Source organism: Mytilus trossulus, chromosome 9 (assembly GCF_036588685.1).
Source record: "Mytilus trossulus isolate FHL-02 chromosome 9, PNRI_Mtr1.1.1.hap1, whole genome shotgun sequence".
NCBI classification, from domain to species: Eukaryota; Metazoa; Mollusca; class Bivalvia; order Mytilida; family Mytilidae; genus Mytilus; species Mytilus trossulus.
In genome coordinates this window covers 72,869,349-72,891,222 of record NC_086381.1, presented here as the reverse complement: position 1 = coordinate 72,891,222, position 21,874 = coordinate 72,869,349, and the positions used below count along the sequence as shown (strand labels likewise).

General features: G+C 30.1%; 1 protein-coding gene across 4 annotated transcripts; it reads right to left on the bottom strand.

The window, feature by feature from the left end:
- Positions 1-676: 676 nt before the first annotated feature.
- Positions 677-14,824, bottom strand: LOC134683368 (uncharacterized). Of its 4 annotated transcripts, none has more exons than XM_063542632.1 (2): positions 14,689-14,824; positions 677-2,544 (listed from the first exon to the last, which is right to left on the bottom strand). In XM_063542632.1, the coding sequence occupies exon 2, from the start codon at positions 2,531-2,533 to the stop codon at positions 1,625-1,627; it is 909 nt and encodes a 302-aa protein (XP_063398702.1). In that variant the 5' UTR covers positions 2,534-2,544; positions 14,689-14,824; the 3' UTR covers positions 677-1,624. The 4 variants fall into 4 exon arrangements, with proteins under 4 accessions (XP_063398702.1, XP_063398701.1, XP_063398700.1 ...); XM_063542631.1 differs by lacking the exon at positions 14,689-14,824 and adding an exon at positions 4,995-5,225; XM_063542630.1 differs by lacking the exon at positions 14,689-14,824 and adding an exon at positions 3,610-3,852.
- Positions 14,825-21,874: the final 7,050 nt, after the last annotated feature.

Below are 21,874 nucleotides of genomic sequence, written 5' to 3'. Positions count from 1 at the left end.
TCTTTGGCAATACTCTCGAAGAAGTGCAATTTATATTAAAACAAGAATGTGTCCCAAGTACATTGTACACGGATGCGCCATCTGCACTATCATTTTCTATGTTCAGTAGACCATGAAAATGGGATAAAATCTCTAATTTGGCATTAAAATTATAAAGATAATATCATAGGGAACAAGTTTACTAAGTTTCAAATTGATTGGAATTCAACTTCATCAAAAACTTCATCGACCAAAAACTTTAACCTGAATTGGGACGAATGAACAGACGGACGAACGATACAACGGACGGAAGGACACACAGACCAGAAAACATAATGCCCATAAATGGGGCATAAAAACAATGATATATAAATGGTTGATAGCCCTTTCGACGCTTCTATGTTTCTAAAAACAAACTTTGGTCGATTATTTACACAGTATTTTAACTTTTGAATTCGGCGTTTTGACAGAAACCTGATAGTTTCAACCGATTTCGACAAAGCGTCCAGTTCAAATTCTTCTCTAAAATATCATAATGATATTGGAAAGTACCAATATATTTGCGAAATAGTTCGTAATTATTGAATGTTTCAGGCTTCAGAATGGTTCTATATTGTATTCAATATGTTATACTCACAGAATGCTTTGAATGCACATGCAAACTACTAAATTGCACTACGTGATGAATACCAAAATATTTAGTGTACTTTATACATATAAGCTTTATTGGTTTTCGAATAAATAATATATTGTATATACATTGTCAGATAAATATATATGATATTAAAAAGATGTGGTATGATTGCAAATGATACAACTATCAACAAGAGACCAAACTGACACAGAAATAAACAACTATAGGTCACCGTACGGCCTTCAACAATGTCAATATAAAAAATAAGAAGCTGTTGTATGATTGCCGCTGGCACAACTCTCCACCTGAGACGACATGCCGTACAGTTTTAAACCAATATAGGTTAGTGTAGGACAAACACACACACTTGTGTTAGCTTTTCAAGAAGTCAACGAGATAGAACGAAAAACATAAAAATAAGTCAAAGTAAGCGATAATAAAAGACCAATGAAAACCACTTAAACTTTTTAAACACTATCTGATCACTATACAAGTTGATTGGTTATGGCAGTGTTTCAGCAATTCGATTGCATAGGATTGTTAGGTTTGGAATATGTTCTGTTGGAATTTTATTGGTGTTGCTAAAACAATTTAAAAACCAGGTAGTGATTCAATTATATGAACAAAGCTACACTTTAATAGTTCCAAGTGCTTGTTATAATTACATGCATTATCAAGCAATGAATGTCCACAGTTGTCGTTGTTCATATAAGTGGTGCATTGATTCATGCTTATCACGTGATAACTCTCTCAGACTTTAGTGAACAGTTATTAGCAAAACATCAGCTAATATATACTGTTCTGTCGACGTCACGGACTCTTTGGGTTGTTCTTCTTCTTATTAGTCGTTGTTTACCACCTTCAACTCTCAAAAATAATACAACGATACGACTGTAGCTTTCTTATGATCATAGTGTTACCTTTATCAATGTTCCTTACGTGTTCACTCAGTCAATATCCCTCTTTGTTAGAAAAACTGTCAATAAGGTTGGTGTATTCCTCTTTCCTGTATTATTGCTGCCGAATCAAGATTCTTTTACTTGAATTTCTGTTCCTATAAATTATGTACGCAATAATAGCAAAAATGAATAAAGATAGTGTTTTCATTAGGACTCCGCGCTTGAACCAAACGACATATATAATTTTACCGTCCCAGCTATGCCATGATGACGCTCGGTGATGTACTATGTATTCATTATGATAAGGTAATGCTGATACCTCACATTTGTTTTCGAAACTTTTGAAACGTATATTGAAATAAGCTGTTCCTGTAGTGAGCATATTATTCAAATATGGAAGCAAGTATTTTCGTTTAGCATAAGGTAAACCAGCTATGACATGTTCTAGAAGCGGATGATTGGCAGTCGCAGCAAAGAAGTCAATTGCAAACCTATCGAAATTATCGCCACTTTTAAAAACAGCTTGTTGATTTTGATTGTAGACGTTTTGAAGAAGTGACTTTATATCTTGAAGACATTCTATATCATTGTCAGCATATATTCCACCATAATGATGAATGATCGTGAATTTTCCAACGTTGATTTTGCTTATCCATGCTGGAAGGTTTGAGTATAATTTGAAAATCCCTGGGTAATGTTTTTTTATTAAATCATCAACCATAGATTGGTTCCAGAGAGTATATTTAAAGTCAGGACACAGTTTTGCCCAGGTCTGTTGGGCAAATTGGTATTTCTGTAGATGTGCTTGACCGTCTTTGTTAATGTCAAAATAAATTTGATGAATATGTCGTGGAATCTGTGAAATATCATCTCTCTTTCGTAAGTCTGTTTCTCGGCATTCTTCTTTTGATTGTGATTGGTCATTATTTCTCAATGAGGGAATCACATGTATGATGCATAGGATAATTAACACTGTCCCACATGCACAAAGTGCTGACTTCTCTTTTGCCGTCACTATCATTTTTGCAACAACTGAAATAAAGATAATAAATGACATTACTATACAGACATCTATATCGGGTTTCTACATAAACAGTAATCCAGCCAAATCAATCGACATTTGTTTATATTGATTTTGAGAAGTTTATTATTATGTTATGCCATATCTGAACACAGACTGAAAACCTCGGAAAGAAGAATACGGTTTCGTATCGAAATTTGATTACAGCTAGGTGCCTCTTATTCAGGGTGTGTCGTTTGTTGGTGCTGATATTTAGTGTTTCTCAGTTCTCGTATTATTTATAGATTATTCCGGTATATTATATAGTTTCTGCTTGAAATGTTTAACGCTAGTTATTTGTGCAGCTCTTTATAGTTTGTTGGTTCATTGTGAGCCATTGAAGGCCGTACTTTGAACTATCATTGTTATTTTTTTAAACATTGAGACTTGGATAGAGAGTTATCGCAGTGACATTCATTTTAGTTCTTCTTATCTTTATCACACGAAGACCTACTATGATTTATATATGCTAACTTATGTTTCACACATTTATTGCTTAAACTTAAATCTTATAATGAAGATATGAGTTTAAAAATATCTTTAATCAATTAAAATATTGAAGAAAATGCTTTTAAAAATAAATACAATATACTAGTATACTGTTACATTGTGTACGCATGCATATATGGTAAAATATACGTTAAGTTAAAACAAATAGATGAGAGGAAAAGGGTAATCGCCTATATAGTATGATTTTGGTGTAAATACCCAGGACATAAATTATTTTTTAGACACAGATTGAGACCATAATAAAACACGCGGATTTCACCACGAGTCCATTGTTTTGACAAAAAACAACTTAATATTGCCCCTCCCCCTCCGAATTTCAAATTGTTTCTATACTAGTGCATGATGATGACAGCCATGTTTGTTTATATGCTAGAACATCATAAAGTTATCCTGAAAGCAAAAATGATCGTAAGTTTATCTTTTTTTTTTTTTTATATATAAGACATAATTACCAAAAACTGCAAAAAAATCTTAAAATTAACTTTTTGTGTTGGTCTGAAAATATAATTATTATTAAAAGTACGAACCTTTGTCCCGAGAGTAATGAAATCCAATCAATTATAGCCTTAGTTTTAAACTAAATTACCATTTATATTAGCTGTGAAAAACACATAAGTCGGCGGTCAAAATGTAGGTCGCTGGGTTAATTATGTGAATGAATGACGGAGTCATGAAATAGAAGTTCCTTTATACGTTCCAATTAAACGAAAGGACTAATTAGTAAAACTGTTTCCACGGGATTAAAATACTGTTTCCACGGGATTATAATACTGTTACCACGGGATAAGTATAAAGGGGACAGCATATTTGTTCAAACATGAATATATATATTATGTCATTGTTTATTACAAAGTTTCTAAGGGAATTTCTGTTGGTCGAAACAGATATACGTTGACAATGAAAGTGTTTGAACATTAATTTCATGTATAAATATTGTTGTATTGATTTGACATTTTTACAGGTTGAGATTTTCTTTTGATTTTAAGTTAAGGTGGTCAAATGCCTCTGACCCTTTGCTTATTCAAATACTGGTAGTAGTTTAAAGCGTAAAATAAACAAGCTTTTAAAGTCATTTAAACAATTAAAAGCATTCGCCTGCAACTTTACGATGGTTTATATACGACAATTGTGTCTTACATAACTATTCTGACAATTTATCCATACTACATTTGTTTCTAAAGAGGATATAACTTAATGTTTGCATCCCTATGAAAAGTGCAACTCCGTGAACAAAAATTTGCTTATTCCATTCGAGACGACACTAACATGTCACTGTTGTTGTTTTTTTTTATCGTCTGACAGTACACGAGCTGAGATATTATCGTTAGATCTATTATCTGTGTCAATGATTTAGCGTAAAAAAAACTTCGGTGTCCATCATATTATGCTTCGTATCAAATCTAAAAATGTACACAAAACTGTTTTTCATGCATGTTTTTCATTTTTTAAATTTGAAAAAAAATCATAATGATACCATCAAGTTTCATTTTTTATAGCATTACAATTGATTATAATGCATTCGAATTTTAGTCGATAAAACTTCCTATAAACAAATAGCATGTATAGTATAATTGTATATATAGCTTTTATAGCCATTATTTTGAAATGAAATATTATTTTAAGTTAAATGACAATATAATGTACCTTTACGAGAAGAATTTGCAGAAGCTAGTTTGATTAAAATGTTCTTTTGGATACTTTTACTCACAAGAACACTTTACAAATCCCGGACAATAATTAGAATTAATTTTTTTTAAATGACCCTTTTTCGCAATTTCCGCTGTATCTATTGAGAAATATTGCTATTACAAAGTCACTTGTATACGGTAAAATGTTATATCTTTTCATGCGCTTATATCCGGAAATAAAATTTAAAATATTTTAAAATAAATTAAATGAAAAAATAAGTTACCTGTGATGTACGTGAAGAATTTATAGAAACTATGATAAAAATATTTTTACAAAATGAATAAATGTGCGTCTATCCATCTATTTGTACGCGATTTGGTCAACATCATTTCATTGGTCATAACATTTACTATTTCACACATCGCGGGTCCTGGTAACCGTAAACAAACCTCAAAACAATATCTCTTCAATACCATGACATAAAATTCAAAATCACAGCTTACAATTGTAGAATATTATTTAGAATTAACTTAATTCGAAGGCGATTTAACGTAAATCGCTACTATTTAAAAAAAAAAAAAAGAAAAAAAACACTAAATGGTTTAAAAATACTCTCCTTTAATTTCGCTTTACTTCGGTCAATTTAGTTTAATCAGATTTATTTATAGTGGATTGGGAAAATTTGTACTATGATTTGTTTTACTAAACAACGTTCTTTTTATTGACCTTTCCTACATTTTGACCTGGATCGATATAATCAACGGAATTTCTTTTTAAGGCGTAAGACTTATTTTTTGACGTGATTGTTCAGTACAAATAAATTTATGTAATTAGTGCACTGCGGGACGGCTAATTACGGTACAATATATAGGACTATAATTGATGAACATTACAATGAACTGAATCAGTATAAAAAACCTAAATTTTAAAACTAACAAAAAAATCGGTTATTATGTCAATCAAACGTTGCGACCAACAAGAACAGTATGACAACCTTGGGGGATACTTTAAAACTATTTGTTGCATTCGTCTTCATCCTGCTTGAGGTTGTTACAATGAAATCACTTTAAATGAAATCTGGTTTATTTAAAAAAAAGTTCCAAAATTAGGATCTCCAACTTCAAACACTTTATCACAAGCTCGAAAGACAAGAGGATTTAATGTTGTTTTTTTTGGACAGAATTCTTTCCTTTATTTAAAAAAAAACCAACTAATTAAAAAACACCTAAAAATATATATAGAAAGCTCATTACGTTATTCACTTTGACCGACAAAAAAACTATGCCAAGTAACCTGTATTCAGTATCTGGTATTGTTTGTCATAGAAATCTATGTCACGTACCCTGTATTCAGAATCTGGTATTGGTTGTCATAGAAACATATGCCAAGTACCCTGTAATCAGTATCTAGTATTGGTTGTCATAGAAACATGTCACGTTCCCTGTATTCAGTATCTGGTATTGGTTGTCATAGAAACATGTCACGTACCATGTATTCAGTATCTAGTATTGGTTGTCATAGAAAAATGTCACGTACCCTGTTTTCAGGTTCTGGAATTGGATGTCATAGAAACATGTCACGTTCCCTGTATTCAGTATCTGGTATTAGTTGTCATAGAAACATTCCACGTACCCTGTATTCAGTAACTGGTATTGGTTTTCATAGAAACATGTCACGTACCCTGTATTCAATATCTGGTATTGGTTGCCATAAAACATGTCACATACCCTGTATTCAGTATATAGTATTGGTTGTCATAGAAAAATGTCACGTACCCTGTATTCAGGTTCTGGCATTGGATGTCATAGAAACGCGTCACGTACCCTGTATTCAGTATCTGGTATTGGTTGTCATAGAAACATGTCACGTACCCTGTATTCGGTATCTAGTATTGGTTGTCATAGAAACATGTCACGTTCCCTGTATTCAGTATCCGGTATTTGTTGTCATAGAAACATTTCACGTAACCTGTCTTCAGTAACTGGTATTGGTTTTCATAGAAACATGTCACGTACCCTGTATTCAATATCTGGTATTGGTGGTCATAAAACATGTCACATACCCTGTATTCAGTATATAGTATTGGTTGTCATAGAAATCTATGTCACGTACCCTGAATTCAGTATTTAGTATTGGTTGTCATAGAAACATGTCACGTACCCCATGTTCAGTATCTTGTATTTGTTGTCACAAAACATGTCACGTACCCTGTATTCAGTCATGATCTAGTATTGGTTGTTATGAAAATCTATGTGACGTACCCTGTATTCCGTATCTAGTATTTGTTGTCATATAAATCTTTGTCACGTACCCTGTATTCAGAATCTAGTATTGGTTGTCATAGAAACATGTCACGTACCCTGTATTCAGTATCTAGTATTGGTTGTCATAGAAACATGTCACGTACCCTGTATTCAGTATTTAGTATTTGTTGTCATAGAAATATGTCACATACCCTGTATTCATCATCTGGTATTTGTTCTGATAGAAACATGTCACGTACCCTGGTTTTAGGATCTAGTATTGGTTGTCATAGAAATCTATGCCACGTTCGCTGTATTCAGTATATAGTATTGGTTGTCATAGAAATCTATGTCACTTATCCTGTATTCAGTATCTAGTATTGGTTGTCATAGAAACATGTCACGTACCCTGTATTTAGTCTAGTATTTGTTGTCATAGAAATCTATGTCACGTATCCTATATTCAGTATCTAGTATTGGTTGTCATGGAAACATGTCACGTACCCTATATTCAGTATCTAGTATTGGTTTTTATAGAACCATGTCACGTGCCCTGTATTCTGTATCTGGTATTTGTTGTCATAGAAACATGTCACGCACCATGGTTTTATGATCTAGTATGGGTTGTATAGAAACAAATTTAAAGTACTGTGTATATAGTGTCTGTTATTGGTTGTCATAGAAGCATTTCATGTACCCTGGTTTAAGGATCTAATATTGGTTGTCATAGAGACATATATTACCCTTATCCTATGTTCAGTATCCGGTATTGCTCGCCATAGAAACATATGCCATGTAACTGCATTCTGTATCGGTTATTTATTTTAATTACATGTTTATTAATGAAATAAATAAAAAAAAACACATTTTCTTCTTCATATCCAACTAAGTTAGACATCACGTGACTTTTGTGACGTATAATAGCCGCCATTTTGTATTATATTTCCCCCTAAAAAAAGGCATATATGCTTCAATAAAGTTTAATTTTCTCATAAACCTGATGCGTTTTCTTACTTTTGCAAATCAATCCTTGATATTCAAACATATTTCTATCAAACAATGTTGGTATTAACAGTTTAATTTTTGATTAATTTCGGTCAAATCGGGATCGTAAAACATGCACTTTTTCTCGTCATTTCTCCTTTGACTCAATGCTAAATTACCGATACCCATGTCTACTTTTACAACAAATAAAGAAATTCCGTAAATAGAACACAAACTTTGCAAATCGATTAAGTATATTCAAACATATAGCTGTCGAAAAATACTACTTAAAACAGTTTAATTTTAGGGCAAATTCGGTCAAACATCGATTTAAAAAAGGGAATTTTCCGAGATTTTTCAAAATGGCGGCTGATGTATCATATGGAAATGTTGCATCAAATCAATGATCAATGAACGTTCCTACATTATATTTAATTTTTCATAAAAAAAAATCTCTAATGTTTCTGTTATTTTCCTTTAGAGATATTTCGATATCCTTGATTTCAAAATTTCTTAATAAAAAAAAATATTTTAAGTGTGACACGGGAACATTTATTTTGATGTCCAATTATAATAGATAAATATTCTACCTTTATTATTTCATTCCTTGACCGAACAGGTGAAATCTAACCTGGGTTGTAATGTTACATCATAATATATTGTCAGGTAGACGTGCAAACCAAAAGCAACCAGCTGACATCTAACATCCTGTCAGTGTGTATACATGTATTACCAGAGTTTAAATTTTGTGATATACAAAAGTTTTCATAAATGTACAAATAAATATCTTCTCCTTCCCGTGTCAAATCAGAAGACGTATGTTTCATAATAAACTTTAGGAAAATATGAAATTTCTTTAAAAAAATATTTTTTGTTTAAAAGGCATTCAAAAATTTATATGTTTCTATAATTATTTCAAAGAAATATTCTGATTCAAATTTTAATTTAAATGAATTTCGATTATTGAACATGATTTTATTGTTTTTTTATTTTTTAATTCAATATTTGAAGCTAAATCCAGGCAATGAATCGATATAAGTTTAAATTGTGTAAAAAAAAAAAGAGTTATTGTATACATTCCAACAGAGACGTATATTAATACGATTGATCTGGTTTTAACAATATTGTATACCCGATAATATCTATCGAGAGAGTTATCGGTCCTGAATATGACTGATATAGTTGGGTATGAGCACACAGTATATCAGAGAAAAGAAACAAAGGAGACATTAAAACAAAACCTCAAATTTGATTACTTATATTATTGTATTTGTTTTATTTGATATTGATATTTTACAGACTGCTCGAGAACATACTTAACATAGTACCAATAAAGGATAACTACAAAATTTAGAAAATAATTACAATATCTCATTACTAAAACATCAAAATGTTTTATAGCAACTGTATATGTGGATTTAAATTGTAAAGCAATCAAAACGTTTATAAGGTATGTATATAAGATTAGTTTCTAAAATGTTTGCTATTGCTACCGTTTGAAACTATGTAAATATTGTCAAAACTCCTCGAGCTAAATATTGGATGGCAAACAACAGACATCGTGATATATCTGTGGAAAAGACTGTGTATCTTCGCCACCGGAAGTTGGATATTATTGAAGTAGAGACAGAAGATACCAAAAAAAATATGAATTAATTCTGATTTTCATTTATTCAAATCATTTCTATCGATTTTATGGGGTAAACGCATACAAAATGTTTGTATGTATGCTGCTTTATTATTTTTATGAGAACAAGTACAAAATATTAAAAAAAAAAAAGTTGTATCCGCTTTAAAATCTAAATGTTCTGTTTCAATTGTAATATACTACCTATATAAGAGCACACATTATAATCAGCAGACATGCAGCTAATATAGAACTCTTTAGATTTTCTTATGTTTATAGCCATGAATAATAGAGAGTAATGTGAAGAATTTTGGGCAGTGTAATATATATAGTATTTTTTTTTATGATTTTATATGACCTGGTTGGCCGAGTGATCTAAGGTACATTTGTACTTCACACAGAGCAAGTTTTTATTTGGTTATAAATCTTTTTATTGCAATGATTTAGTTCTAATATTATTGACATAAGAAACAATATGTCACCTACTTCTCACTAATACTTTCTAATAATATAAAAATGATAAATGGGTTAAATGAATACATAGTTCACTTTACAACACAGTAAATATTTATAGTGTTACATGGATTGGCCGATTTGAAAAGGCTTCACGTATATTTATTGAACTAAAACCATCGTAGTATTCAAATCTGTGTCTGACCTTTCAAAAATGTCATGACCGAACATTCAACATACACTTTTTTTAGACAATTTCTATCGTCTTTTTCTTTTGTGTTGAACCTGTCAAGCTATTCTTTGTTATTTCAAATTTACTTCGCCCTTTCTGCAAAATGTTCTTCGACCAACAATTTTTCACCCATATAAAATTTCAAAAAGACGCAGTAAATTCTTAAACATATAGAGCCGTAATATTCTTGATATGTCTGTTCAAAATCAGTATATAAAAGCCTGATTTATATTAAAAAAACAATTACGAAAACAAATCCGTTATTCAGCATCAAAAGACTATTACCGAAATATAGACCTTTTGACAGGCACATATTGTTTGTTTTCGGACACCCAACCCTTTCCTACTTTAAACAGTAGTGTAACAAACAGTTAAACTGAAGATCAAACGAGATAACTCAGTCAAGTTTTTACTCATAAGAACGACACACACACACACACACACACAGACTCAAAAACTTAGGTTTTTGCCTGAAAAAAAGTCTGAATAAATAGAATTAATATTATTATCTTTGCAAGTTTTATCAAGGATTTGTATAGTAAGACTTACTATACAAATCCTTGGTTTTATGCATCTTGAACTAGTCGAAAGAAGCCGGTTGAAGTATTGGGAGGTCCAGCTTTTCCAAGCATCGACAAAAGACCAACATGAACTCTGATTAAACAAAACAAAAATAAATACATACAAATATAGAATGGATGTGTGAAACAAATTGAATGAAAACTTAAAATTTCTATCTAGGAGAAAAAGACTTTCCATTGACGATCTTAATACATTTAAACAGATTGGTTTTTATATCACTTCATTATTTAAATAAAGAAAAGTCGTTTCAAATGTTTATTTATTGTTAGCTATTACTGTTATATAGGAATACTGTCATGTTTATAAATACTTTGTGTAGGAGATATTTTTTGGCGTTGTATAATAGTATATATACCCATTAAAAATTTGAAAAATTTAAATTGCTTGTCATTGAAAATGGACTCGGAAATATTAATAAAATTTCTAAATATAGGTCGGAATGTCTTTAGTTACAAATGATGGAACAAATATAACAATCCTAGAATGAATTGTAGGTCAGAATAAGGTGGTCATGGTACAAATATAACAATCCTAGAATGAATTGTAGGTCATACTAAGGTGGTCATGGTACAAAAGTAAACATTGCGTAACATAAATATTTGTACAAGAAGTGAAGGCGGTATAACTATTTACTGTAAAATTCAGTCATTCAATGTTATTTCAAAAGGCAAAATAAATATGGTAGCGTTAGTACTTGGAAGTATTATATTTCAATTGACTTCATTGGTTTCAATGAAAAAAAAATATATTAAAAAAAACAAATTTCATAATGTCCAAATTATATGATTGAATTAAATTTTACACGACAAATTATATTTTTTTTCCATCTAACTTGTGATAAGGATTTTCACAAAAATAGAAAACATTTAGTACTATAATATCAGACTATAGAGTATAGATAGTATGTAACTCCTTTTGTTAAAGGGTAATACTAACACTAAGGAGGGGGCGGTTTGTGGGAATTTATGAAAACTTCATGGTTGTGTTTTCATATAAAAAAATAAAGGAGTATTCTTTCCTTTTAAAATTATGAAAAACAGATTGAAAAAAAAATACATTGTGAACAATGTGAACCGCAGATATTTTGGTAAATCAAATTATAAGAAGCCATAAAACCATACTGTTAGATAATCCAACACAAAGTCACAGGACAGATAGTCATAAAATTGATAGGAAAAAAATAATCAAAATTGACAGGAAAAAAATAATCAAAATTGATAGGAAAAAAATAATCAAAATTGATAGGAAAAAAATCAAAATTGGTAGGACAAAGAAAAAAATCATTGGATATAAAGTCACTGTAAAAAATAATGAAATTACCTAATTTGCTTTGTTGCAAGAAAAATAAACCCGTGATCCCGTTATATTTTTTTTCTCTAAGCACAGTCATTTTAGCAGCCATGGCGGCGTCTTTCTTTTTTCACACAAAATAGGATTTTTCCAGTATAATCTGTGAACATGCACATCGAAGCTATCTTAGGAATATCTTAGCTAGGACTTCCTAACTGATGTCCTAAGTATAAGCGGAACAGAAAATACAAACCAAATATGAAAAAAAATATTATGATATCATATTCTATCGGTTTATTCCTTGAATGCCAACATCCTTTGTTCTACCGACAATTTACCTGTAAAATTATGTTGGCGTTCAAGGAATAGGTGCAAGTAGTTATCACAACAAAAGTGCATGCTTATCAAAAAAATCATACTAATTAAACAAATGGGTAAATACAGGTAGCTAAATCTAGTTCATGTTTGTTAAGTTGTAAAAAATCATATTTTGCTGCTCCTGCTTGAACAAATATGGATTCTCTTAAAATGAAACTTTCAAAAGTGTTGCATCACAAAGTCAGGACTGTAAGGATTCCAGTTTGCACAAATTTTACAATAGACTCTTTGGACTTTGAAGGTTTTTTTTTCTTCAATATTTCTATAGTTGTGTTCTGTAATATCCTTAGAAGTAAACTATTTTTTAAATTTCATTAATTGTACAACTGAAATCTTCATATAGTTTATGTTTTATAAAAATAATAAAATATTTAGATTTATATGGAACTAAACAAATCTCTTATATCCTTTATTTAGTTTGAAATAATTGTATTAAACTAAAATTTCATTAAATTTTTAATATTTCTTATGTTAATATTAACATATTAATTCCAAACATATTTTTTTTATTAAAAGTAATGAAACATTTTAATTTTCTTTATTTTTTTAAATTCATAATAATTTTACCCCTAAAATCTTCTATTTTTCCTTATGAGAAAGTGATCAAATGTTGCATTTCTATAAAGTTCATTAATTATTTTTAACAGTTAAATACTTATAAAAACACCTATTGTTATTATAAAAACATCTATTGAAATATTTTTGTTGGCATTCAAGGAATAGGTACCATATAGAATGTTGGCATTCGAGGAAGACACCATTCTATCAATAATTTTATTTCAAATATGGTTAATTAAAATTTAATTACTAATATGTAGTTTTAAATTAAAGGTAATAAATGTTTTTTTTGTAAAATAATTGTACATTTAAAGTGTATGAAACAAAACACAAAAATAAAAAAAATAACAAACTGACTGTAAACACGATATATAATACGCAAAAATCATAAAATGTTTTTTAGTGTAAGGGAGTTGAATTCGAAGTGTCACACTTTCATTCTTTAACAGTGCAAATGCAAATTTCGTGCATCATTCATATCATTACGGAGAATTTCAACTATTTTTACTACTGCTTTAAAAATAATACACGTGAAAATGAATAAAAGACGAAATTCGAATGTATCCTAGAGTTAGGACCATCCTAAGACCATCTTAAGACACCTAAATTGGTATCCTAAAGTTAGGACAATTCCTAGGATTTTCCTAAGTTGCAACATGTTTGATAAACCCATTTAGGACTAAGATGTGTCCTAAGTTGGTCTTAGGACACGTCCTAATCCTAAGAGAGCTTCGATAAACAGGCCCATGATTAAGATCCCATTCTTTTACCCTATGTAAGTTTTGATAATCTATTGCTTTAGCTGCTTTAGTTTTTTTGGTATGTACTTTTTGGTTTTTTTTCCGTTTTTCTTGCTTATTTTAAAAACTGCATACATTTCATAAAAAAATATACTATTTCTTTTTGCTATATGTCTTTTTAAACAATTACGCATCAAATTGTTACCGCTTCATACTGAAATATAATAATTTTATTTCGTTTCCGGCTTTTTAACAATTAAATGGAATGCCTTAGAGTTAGGCGTACCTTAATTTTTTGCAATACCTAAGAGTTAAGCTAACCTAATATTCATGCAATAACTATGAGTTATAAATATAAGCGTATATCTTTTTTTTTTGGCAATAAGGAAGATTCAAGCTTCGCTATTTTTAGGTATTATATATACGAGTTATTGTTTAGTTCCGTCATCGATTTGGTCATTATAATTTTTTGTTGCATTTTCAGAAATGGATAAGGCGAATTTTGAACGTAACGTCAGCGGATTTTTCATGTCTGTTTTGCACGCTGCTGCAGCAAATCGGAAGCAGATGTATTGCACAAAACAACAAGACAGTTGAAAGCCTTGCCTTAAAGTACTTTTTCATGTTAATTGAGAAAAAAACAGTAATTTGAGTAAGTTATTTCATGTCCAGCGGTAGATATTACAGTCATATTCCGAATAAACGATCATTATATCTGATGCAGTAAAATCGCTATATAGTCAATTAAAAATTAAAAAACTTGTTAAAAAAACTTCAATAAATCTATAATATGTGTATGAAACATCAAAACTTCAATAAATCTATAATATGTGTATGAAACATGTATTATAAATTGTAAAACAACAAGTTTACTAATGAAAGAAAGTTACCTTTTTTACTCCTCCTTTCCAGTTGGTGTAGTTTGAGACTATGTGTTACCAGGAAGATTTAGACAACTGGGACTTAGAAATAAAACAATTTCAGACTTGCTATTTTAAGTGCCATAGTTACAATTTGTTAATCCGTTTAATTAACATTTTATATTTCTTTGTGTTTAATTAATTCTTTTGTTAATATATGTATGTTGTAATTGAAATCATTTTGACGATGACAAGTTAATTCGTTTGACACTAATCCTCTTCTATAATTACTGTTTTTTATGTATACTTTTGTACAGTGACTCGTATGTCTTTATAGGCTGGGTATTGATCCCTTTTTTTATGATGTTAACGTTTTTTATGTATTTCAATGAAGATCAATATGTGACACTTTAATAAACTATTATTTATCTTTATCTGTATGTTATTTTGTGGGAAGTTACGGTCTTATGTCTGGTACTGCCCGGACCTTGCTATCAAAGTTTAAAGCATTAATATTCCGTCTTTGAATCCCTATAACACGGAAAACTTAACGCTAATAAATTTAACAAACGGGGACACTGTCTGTAAACTGCGAAAGAAAAGAAAATCTAGAAAATCATCTGTATAAAAAGTACCTTTCGGATGTGACAGTTTTATTCATTTTATGATGCAGATTTTAAAATAAATTAAATAAAATTGTACAGAGCTTCATATTAAGCAGTCTGTCGGACGTTGAAATCAGTTTATCTTAAAATGTTTAAATCATGCAACGTTTCTTCTGTTTAAATTGCGCGTGAAGTTATTCTTAATTATAGATTTTATGTTTAAAACATACATTTAAGCAACAGTATCAGCCAATAAAAAGTTAAGCAAACAAATTATGGTGTGACCCCCTTTACTTCATCACTACGAGTATTCAACTTTTTTACTGTTAGTCGAATGTTTTTGTAGAACGATCTGTCAGTCAAAAGTATAAGTTGACAAATCTATGATCAGTTGATTGTATCTGTATAGTATAATATCGGTCAAAAGTAAATAAAGAACAAACTGTCAGTAAAAAGTATCTGTTAAACAAACTGTCAGTAAAACCATCAGTTGAACAATCTGTCAGTAAAAACATCAGTTGAACAAACTGTCAGTAAAAAATATAGCAGTTAAACAAACTGTCAGTTACAAAATTCAGTTGAACAAACTGTCAGTAAAAAAAATATCAGTTGAGTAAAAAAATCATCAGTTGAACAATCTGTCAGTAAAAAAACATTAGTTGAACAATTCTGTCAGTTAAAAAAAACGTCAGTTGAACAATCTGTCAGTTAAAGACATCAGTTGAACAATCTGTCAGTAATCTTTTATAATATGTTTATTTACAGTATCGATAAGTTTACCAGGATCGTTTCTAAATTTTCGGGCACGGTAAACAACATTTCCGTAAAATGAGGATGTGATTTCTCGTTTGAAATAAGTGTTCTTCAGAAACAATCAATTTGAAACTTTAAAACCAAATCTTTATATATATGGAAGAATCTAGTAAATATTTTAAGTAATATGTGGTAACGAAATTCCTGGCTTTATAATTTACCAGCAATACACTAACCGTTCGTAAAAACCAAACACGTTCCATCGACATGGACACAGCGAACTAGTTGTGAAATACAAACACCGTAAATTTTGATTGGTGCCAAAGAAACATCGCCATCCAAAAAGGGAAAATAAACATTAGGGAACGAAAAAACGTCGTGCATTTTCTTGTGGAGTTTCCCGTGTAAAACTGAAATATATAAATCTACGAAAAAACAGATATAACCTTATAATTTGGATTTTTTGTAAGTAAGTTCCTTATATTCTAAATATATAAGCCCTTATGTTGTGTGACACTTATTGGAAAACGTAAGTTCGATTTTTTAAACGTTTGAGGAGAACCTTGAATAAACCATCTGAACAGATACGAAACAAACAAACACCAACAAACAAACAAATATTTTATTTGCCAATCACGGCGCCCAGAATGAGCAGAATAATTATAATACAATTTTCAAACATAATGTAAAGTAAATTCAAAATAGGTTAAACAAAGTACATAATATGATTGATTTTGATTTAGTTGATTGATATAATATTAAAGAAAATGAAGTAGGCAATTTGTAAATAATAAACATATATAATACAATATGACCAATAGTCTGTTATTCTGGTCCCTTTATTGGACAGCACACCTCGTAGTATATACTAATAATTTATCAAATGTAAAAGAAATAACTTATGTAAATGCATATTTGATCATACATAATTTTATATAGAGAAATCTAATTTAATATTGTATTTCTGTTTATATTTAAAACCTCTAATAAATAAAGGCAACAGTAGTATACCGCTGTTCAAAACTCATAAATCCATGGACAAAAAACAAAATCGGGGCAACAAACCAAAACCGAGGGAAACGCATTAAATATAAGAGGAGAACAACGACACAACACCGAAACGCAACAGCACACAGAAACGGACCAAGCAACAGACAATACACCACGAGAATAACAAATATAACATCTGACAAATTATTATCAAAATGTTTTTATCTTCATTTCCCATTAGCCAAATAAAAAGAGATTTGTTATCAAGTTTTGAAATATTTTTATTTTTACTATATATTTTGCTTAGAAAGGGATTTCTAACATTATCCAGAGTTTTACATGTTAAAAGAAAATGCATCTCATCTTCTATTTCCTCATTACAGAGTTTGCATATTCTATTTTCTAGTTTAATATTAAAATAACGACCTTTTTCTATTTCAAGTTTGTGAGCTCCAATTCTAAATCTTGTTAAAACACATCTTTGAATATATGGTAATTTCAATAAGTAAGGCTCAAAATTAAAATTTGGTTTGAATAATCGATAAGTTCTAAGTTTATTTCCAGAGGTCTTATTTTGTCTTTTATCATTAAATAATTCTTTCTTCCATATGCTGCAATACTTTAAATATAATTTCTTTTTCACCATATTTCTAATGTTTATTTTAGATGAGAGCACCTGATACTCTTTTAAATCAAGTAATTTTAAGATAGCATCAATACTACTAGCCCAACAATTCTTCCCAGCTTTAGATAATGTATTTGAGAGAGAGTATGCATTTGTTAATAAAATATTATTTTTAATATGAATTCTTTTCCAATATTTAATCATGTTTGTTAAAATATCTATCATTAGAGGATAACGACCTAATTCGCCAAATATGGCTAAATTTGTTGCGTGCTTATTCACTCCTAATGTAAATCTGCAGAATTTTAGATGCACTTTTTCATTTTTTAGATATTTACATAATCTATAGAAATAATTAAGTTCTGTGTCATTATTTAACTTTTTTGAATTAAAACAGCCCCATATTTCTGAACCATATAATAATACAGGTTTCACTGTGTGATCAAAAATGTGCATTAGAGTGGAGATATTAGATTTATAATTAGAAAAATATTTTGTATATTTAAAGAATGCTTTTAAGCCTTTTTATATAACATGTTTTTGGCTTCTGAAAAGCTGCCAGATGCACTAAAAGTTACGCCAAGATAAGTATAATGTTGGGTACTTTGGATGTACGTGTCTTTATATGAAAGCTGTGCATCTTTAATACGGCCAGATGTATTAAATACTACAGACTTTGTTTTTTTTTTAAATTAACTTCTAACCCCCAATTTTGACAATAAATTTCCAGCTTATTTAGTGCATTCTGTAAGCCTTTTTTAGATTCAGAAAGCAGTACAAGATCGTCAGCATAAAGAAGACAATTTAATGAAACATTTGATAGCAATACTGGGTCACAGGTTTCATCTAATAAAGATTTAAAATCATTTATAAATATTTTAAAGAGACTTGGGCTAAGATTATCTCCTTGTCTTACTCCAATATATGATCTAAAGTCTGAAGTTAACATGTTTCGTGTTTTTATACATAGTATGTTATTAGAATACATACTTTTGATTATATTATAAAAATGAGTTCCTACTCCAATTTTACTAAGTTTATAAAACAGTCCTGTGTGATTAACCGTATCAAAAGCTCTTCTAAAGTCAACAAAACATGTGTATAATGGTTTCGAACCTTTTTGTGTGTGTTTATCTATTAGAGTTTTTAAGACAAAAAGATGATCACTAGTCATTTTACCTTTAGAGAAACCAATTTGTTCTTGGGATATAATGCCATGCTTTTCTAAATATTTTTCTAATCTATTATTTAATATTCTAGTAAACAACTTTCCAATATTACTAATTATTGCAATTCCTCTGTAATTGCTAGGTTCTGAGGTGTCACCTGACTTATGTATAGGAGTTAAAAAACTTTTACACCAAATTTTAGGAAAAATTCCACAAGTTAGGACATTATTAAATATTTTCAAAAGGGGTTGAGAAAAATGTAGAAAACCATATTTTAACATTTCATTTGATATTTGGTCAAATCCGCAGGCTTTTTTATTTTTTAAAGATTTCAGTGCATCAAGAACCTCTTTTTCAGAAATTTTAAAATCTAGCTCATTAAATTGCTTACATTTCTCTGCTTCAGCTAACAATTTATTTAGATCCTGGTTATTTATATCTTTAGCAGTATTTAATTCCCTAAAATAGTTCAACCATTCTTCAGCTGATATATTGTCTTGCGATTGCACTCTAGAATCACCACCTTCACTTAAAAATTTATTCAGAAGTTTCCAGTAAGCTTTAGGATTGTTATCTTTTAAATTATCAAGCTGATTTACTAAATTTTGTCTATAGAGACGTATTGTATTTTTTTCTAGATTTTCTATAATGCTTTAAAGCACTAAAATAGGATGATCGAATATATGGATCTTTATTATATTTTTTAAATAAATTTTCTTTATCAATGAGATGCTTTTTTAGGACTGATAGAGATAGATTTTCCCAATTAGGTTTTTTCTTTTTCTTGTTAGATTTTTTAAAACTATGATGTTTCTTTCTTAGACTTTTGTTTGCCACATCATAAATTACCTGATTAAAGTTATTAATTAAAGAATTGATTCCTGATTCTGTTTGATCAACATGTAATTTCATGAAATTGGACAGATCATCAGTGGCGTAGCTAGGTCATTTTCAAGTGTACGCCCGAACCTCGGTCAGGGACTAAAGGCCCTATTGTATTCAGGCCAATGAACCAGTTGGTAGTTGTCTAGATGAGCGGGTGCTAAGCCTTCGGGAGCTTTTTTAAAAAGTACATACCATTCCTGTCATTGAAAACTCATATCAATAACAACATTCTTTCAAAATGGTTATTTTTTATGTTTGATCTATTCATTGTTTATTTAGAATCGTAAATGCACATGAACTGATTAATTTTCTGAGTTGTTCAGGTGCAGTATTAAAATGTGTAAATAGAACCCTGGTTCTCGCCTGAAATTTCTCCCCGCGAAAAGTTTATTCATTTATCAGTCCATTACAGGATTTAAACAAATATTTTTTTTCATTTAATTTCTGCACAAGTTTCATGACAAAATATGGAGGTTTCAAAGTATAACGTTATCATGTGAATTAACTCGACATCATAGATACATTTTTTACCAGGATGGAAATTTATTCTTGCGCTATACGCGTTTTCTTCCAAGGAAGTTTCATTAACTTTGACCACGGTTTTACAAATAATGTATATGTACCAAATTTTAACCTCAGAATGTAATTACTTTTAGACCGTTGGTTTTCCCATTTGAATAGTTTTACACTAGTAGTAATTTTGGGGCCCTTTATAGCTTGTTTTTTGGTGTGAGCCAAGGCTCCGTGTTGAAGGCCGTACATTGACCTATAATGATTCTTTTTTAAATTGTTATTCGGATGGAAAGTTGTCTCATCGGCACTCACACCACATCTTCCTATATCTACAGAATCCATAAATTACGGAAAAATTCATCATAAATAATATCGTCATGATGCGCCTGATACTGTTTTGACCATAAACAGTTTTTGTCCAGCTATCGCAAAACCATACATGGTTTGGCAAAGTTATTGATATCTCAAAACTTTAACCACATACTGAACCTACATCTACAGTTATAATTTAAAAAAAAAAGCAAACCACATTTCGAATCTAAGTACATAAGGAATTGCTTTAAAAAAGGAAAGCGAGTATAGGAATCGCAAAAGATTTAGACTTTGACAGAAAATGAAAAAATATATAATTATGACACAAATTTTGTCATTTTTATTCGAAATTACAAGCAATTGAAGAAAGACTTAGAAGGTTGATGTACTGTTAACCAATTCTTCTAATAATATCTAGATGAAAACATTTTGTTTTACCAAATTCAAGTGTACGCCCGGGCGTTTTGACGTAAACGTAGCTACGCGCATGATCATTCTGAATTTCTGATGAGGACAACACATTTTGGAATTCCACCGAAGATTTATCAGTCCATATGTATGAAGGCGGAAGAGGTTCAAGAGGACAACCACCATGTTTACAATCATTTTCTACAGAGTATTTTACATTTAACATCATAGATATTTGACAATGGTCAGACATTGTTCCAATAAAATCATGTACATGAAAAAATGAAATATATTTCACTAAATACTCAGATACAATGAAATAATCTATGACACTACTACCATTAGGTTGATGTGAGGTGTACTGTCCAAAAGTATCTCCAAATGTTCTACCATTTAGAATTCTTAATTTATCTTGAATACATAAATCAATTAAATATTTCCCCCTTTGAGAAAGTATATTATCTTGACTACTTCTAGAGGGTAAATCTAAATCAGGGCTGTATGAATTAAAAAGGGGGGTGTGATTTGAACTATCGCCTTGAATTAGGTCAGGTTCATCTCCAGTCCTGGCGTTAAAATCCCCTGCCAATATAATATCCCCATCTTTTGAGTGTTTAGAAATATCTTTCTCAATTAGTGAAAGAATGTCAGCCTCTAGTTGGCGACTATAGGTTGATTCCGCTGGTGGGTCATAAAGGAAACATATATAAATATGTCTTGATATTCCAAAAAAAAAATTATCTAATTTTAACCAGATGTAATCACTGGTTTCATGTTCAAGAAATTTCACCCCTTTTCGAATATCTTTTTTTTATATAAATAGATAATCCTCCAGATCGCTTTCTACTTCTTGGAGATCTAGGCCTTATTAAGTTAATTACATCAAATTCAGGTACTTTGAGGCAATTTTTCAAATCACAATGAGTTTCCATTAGACAGAATATATCCTTATCAGA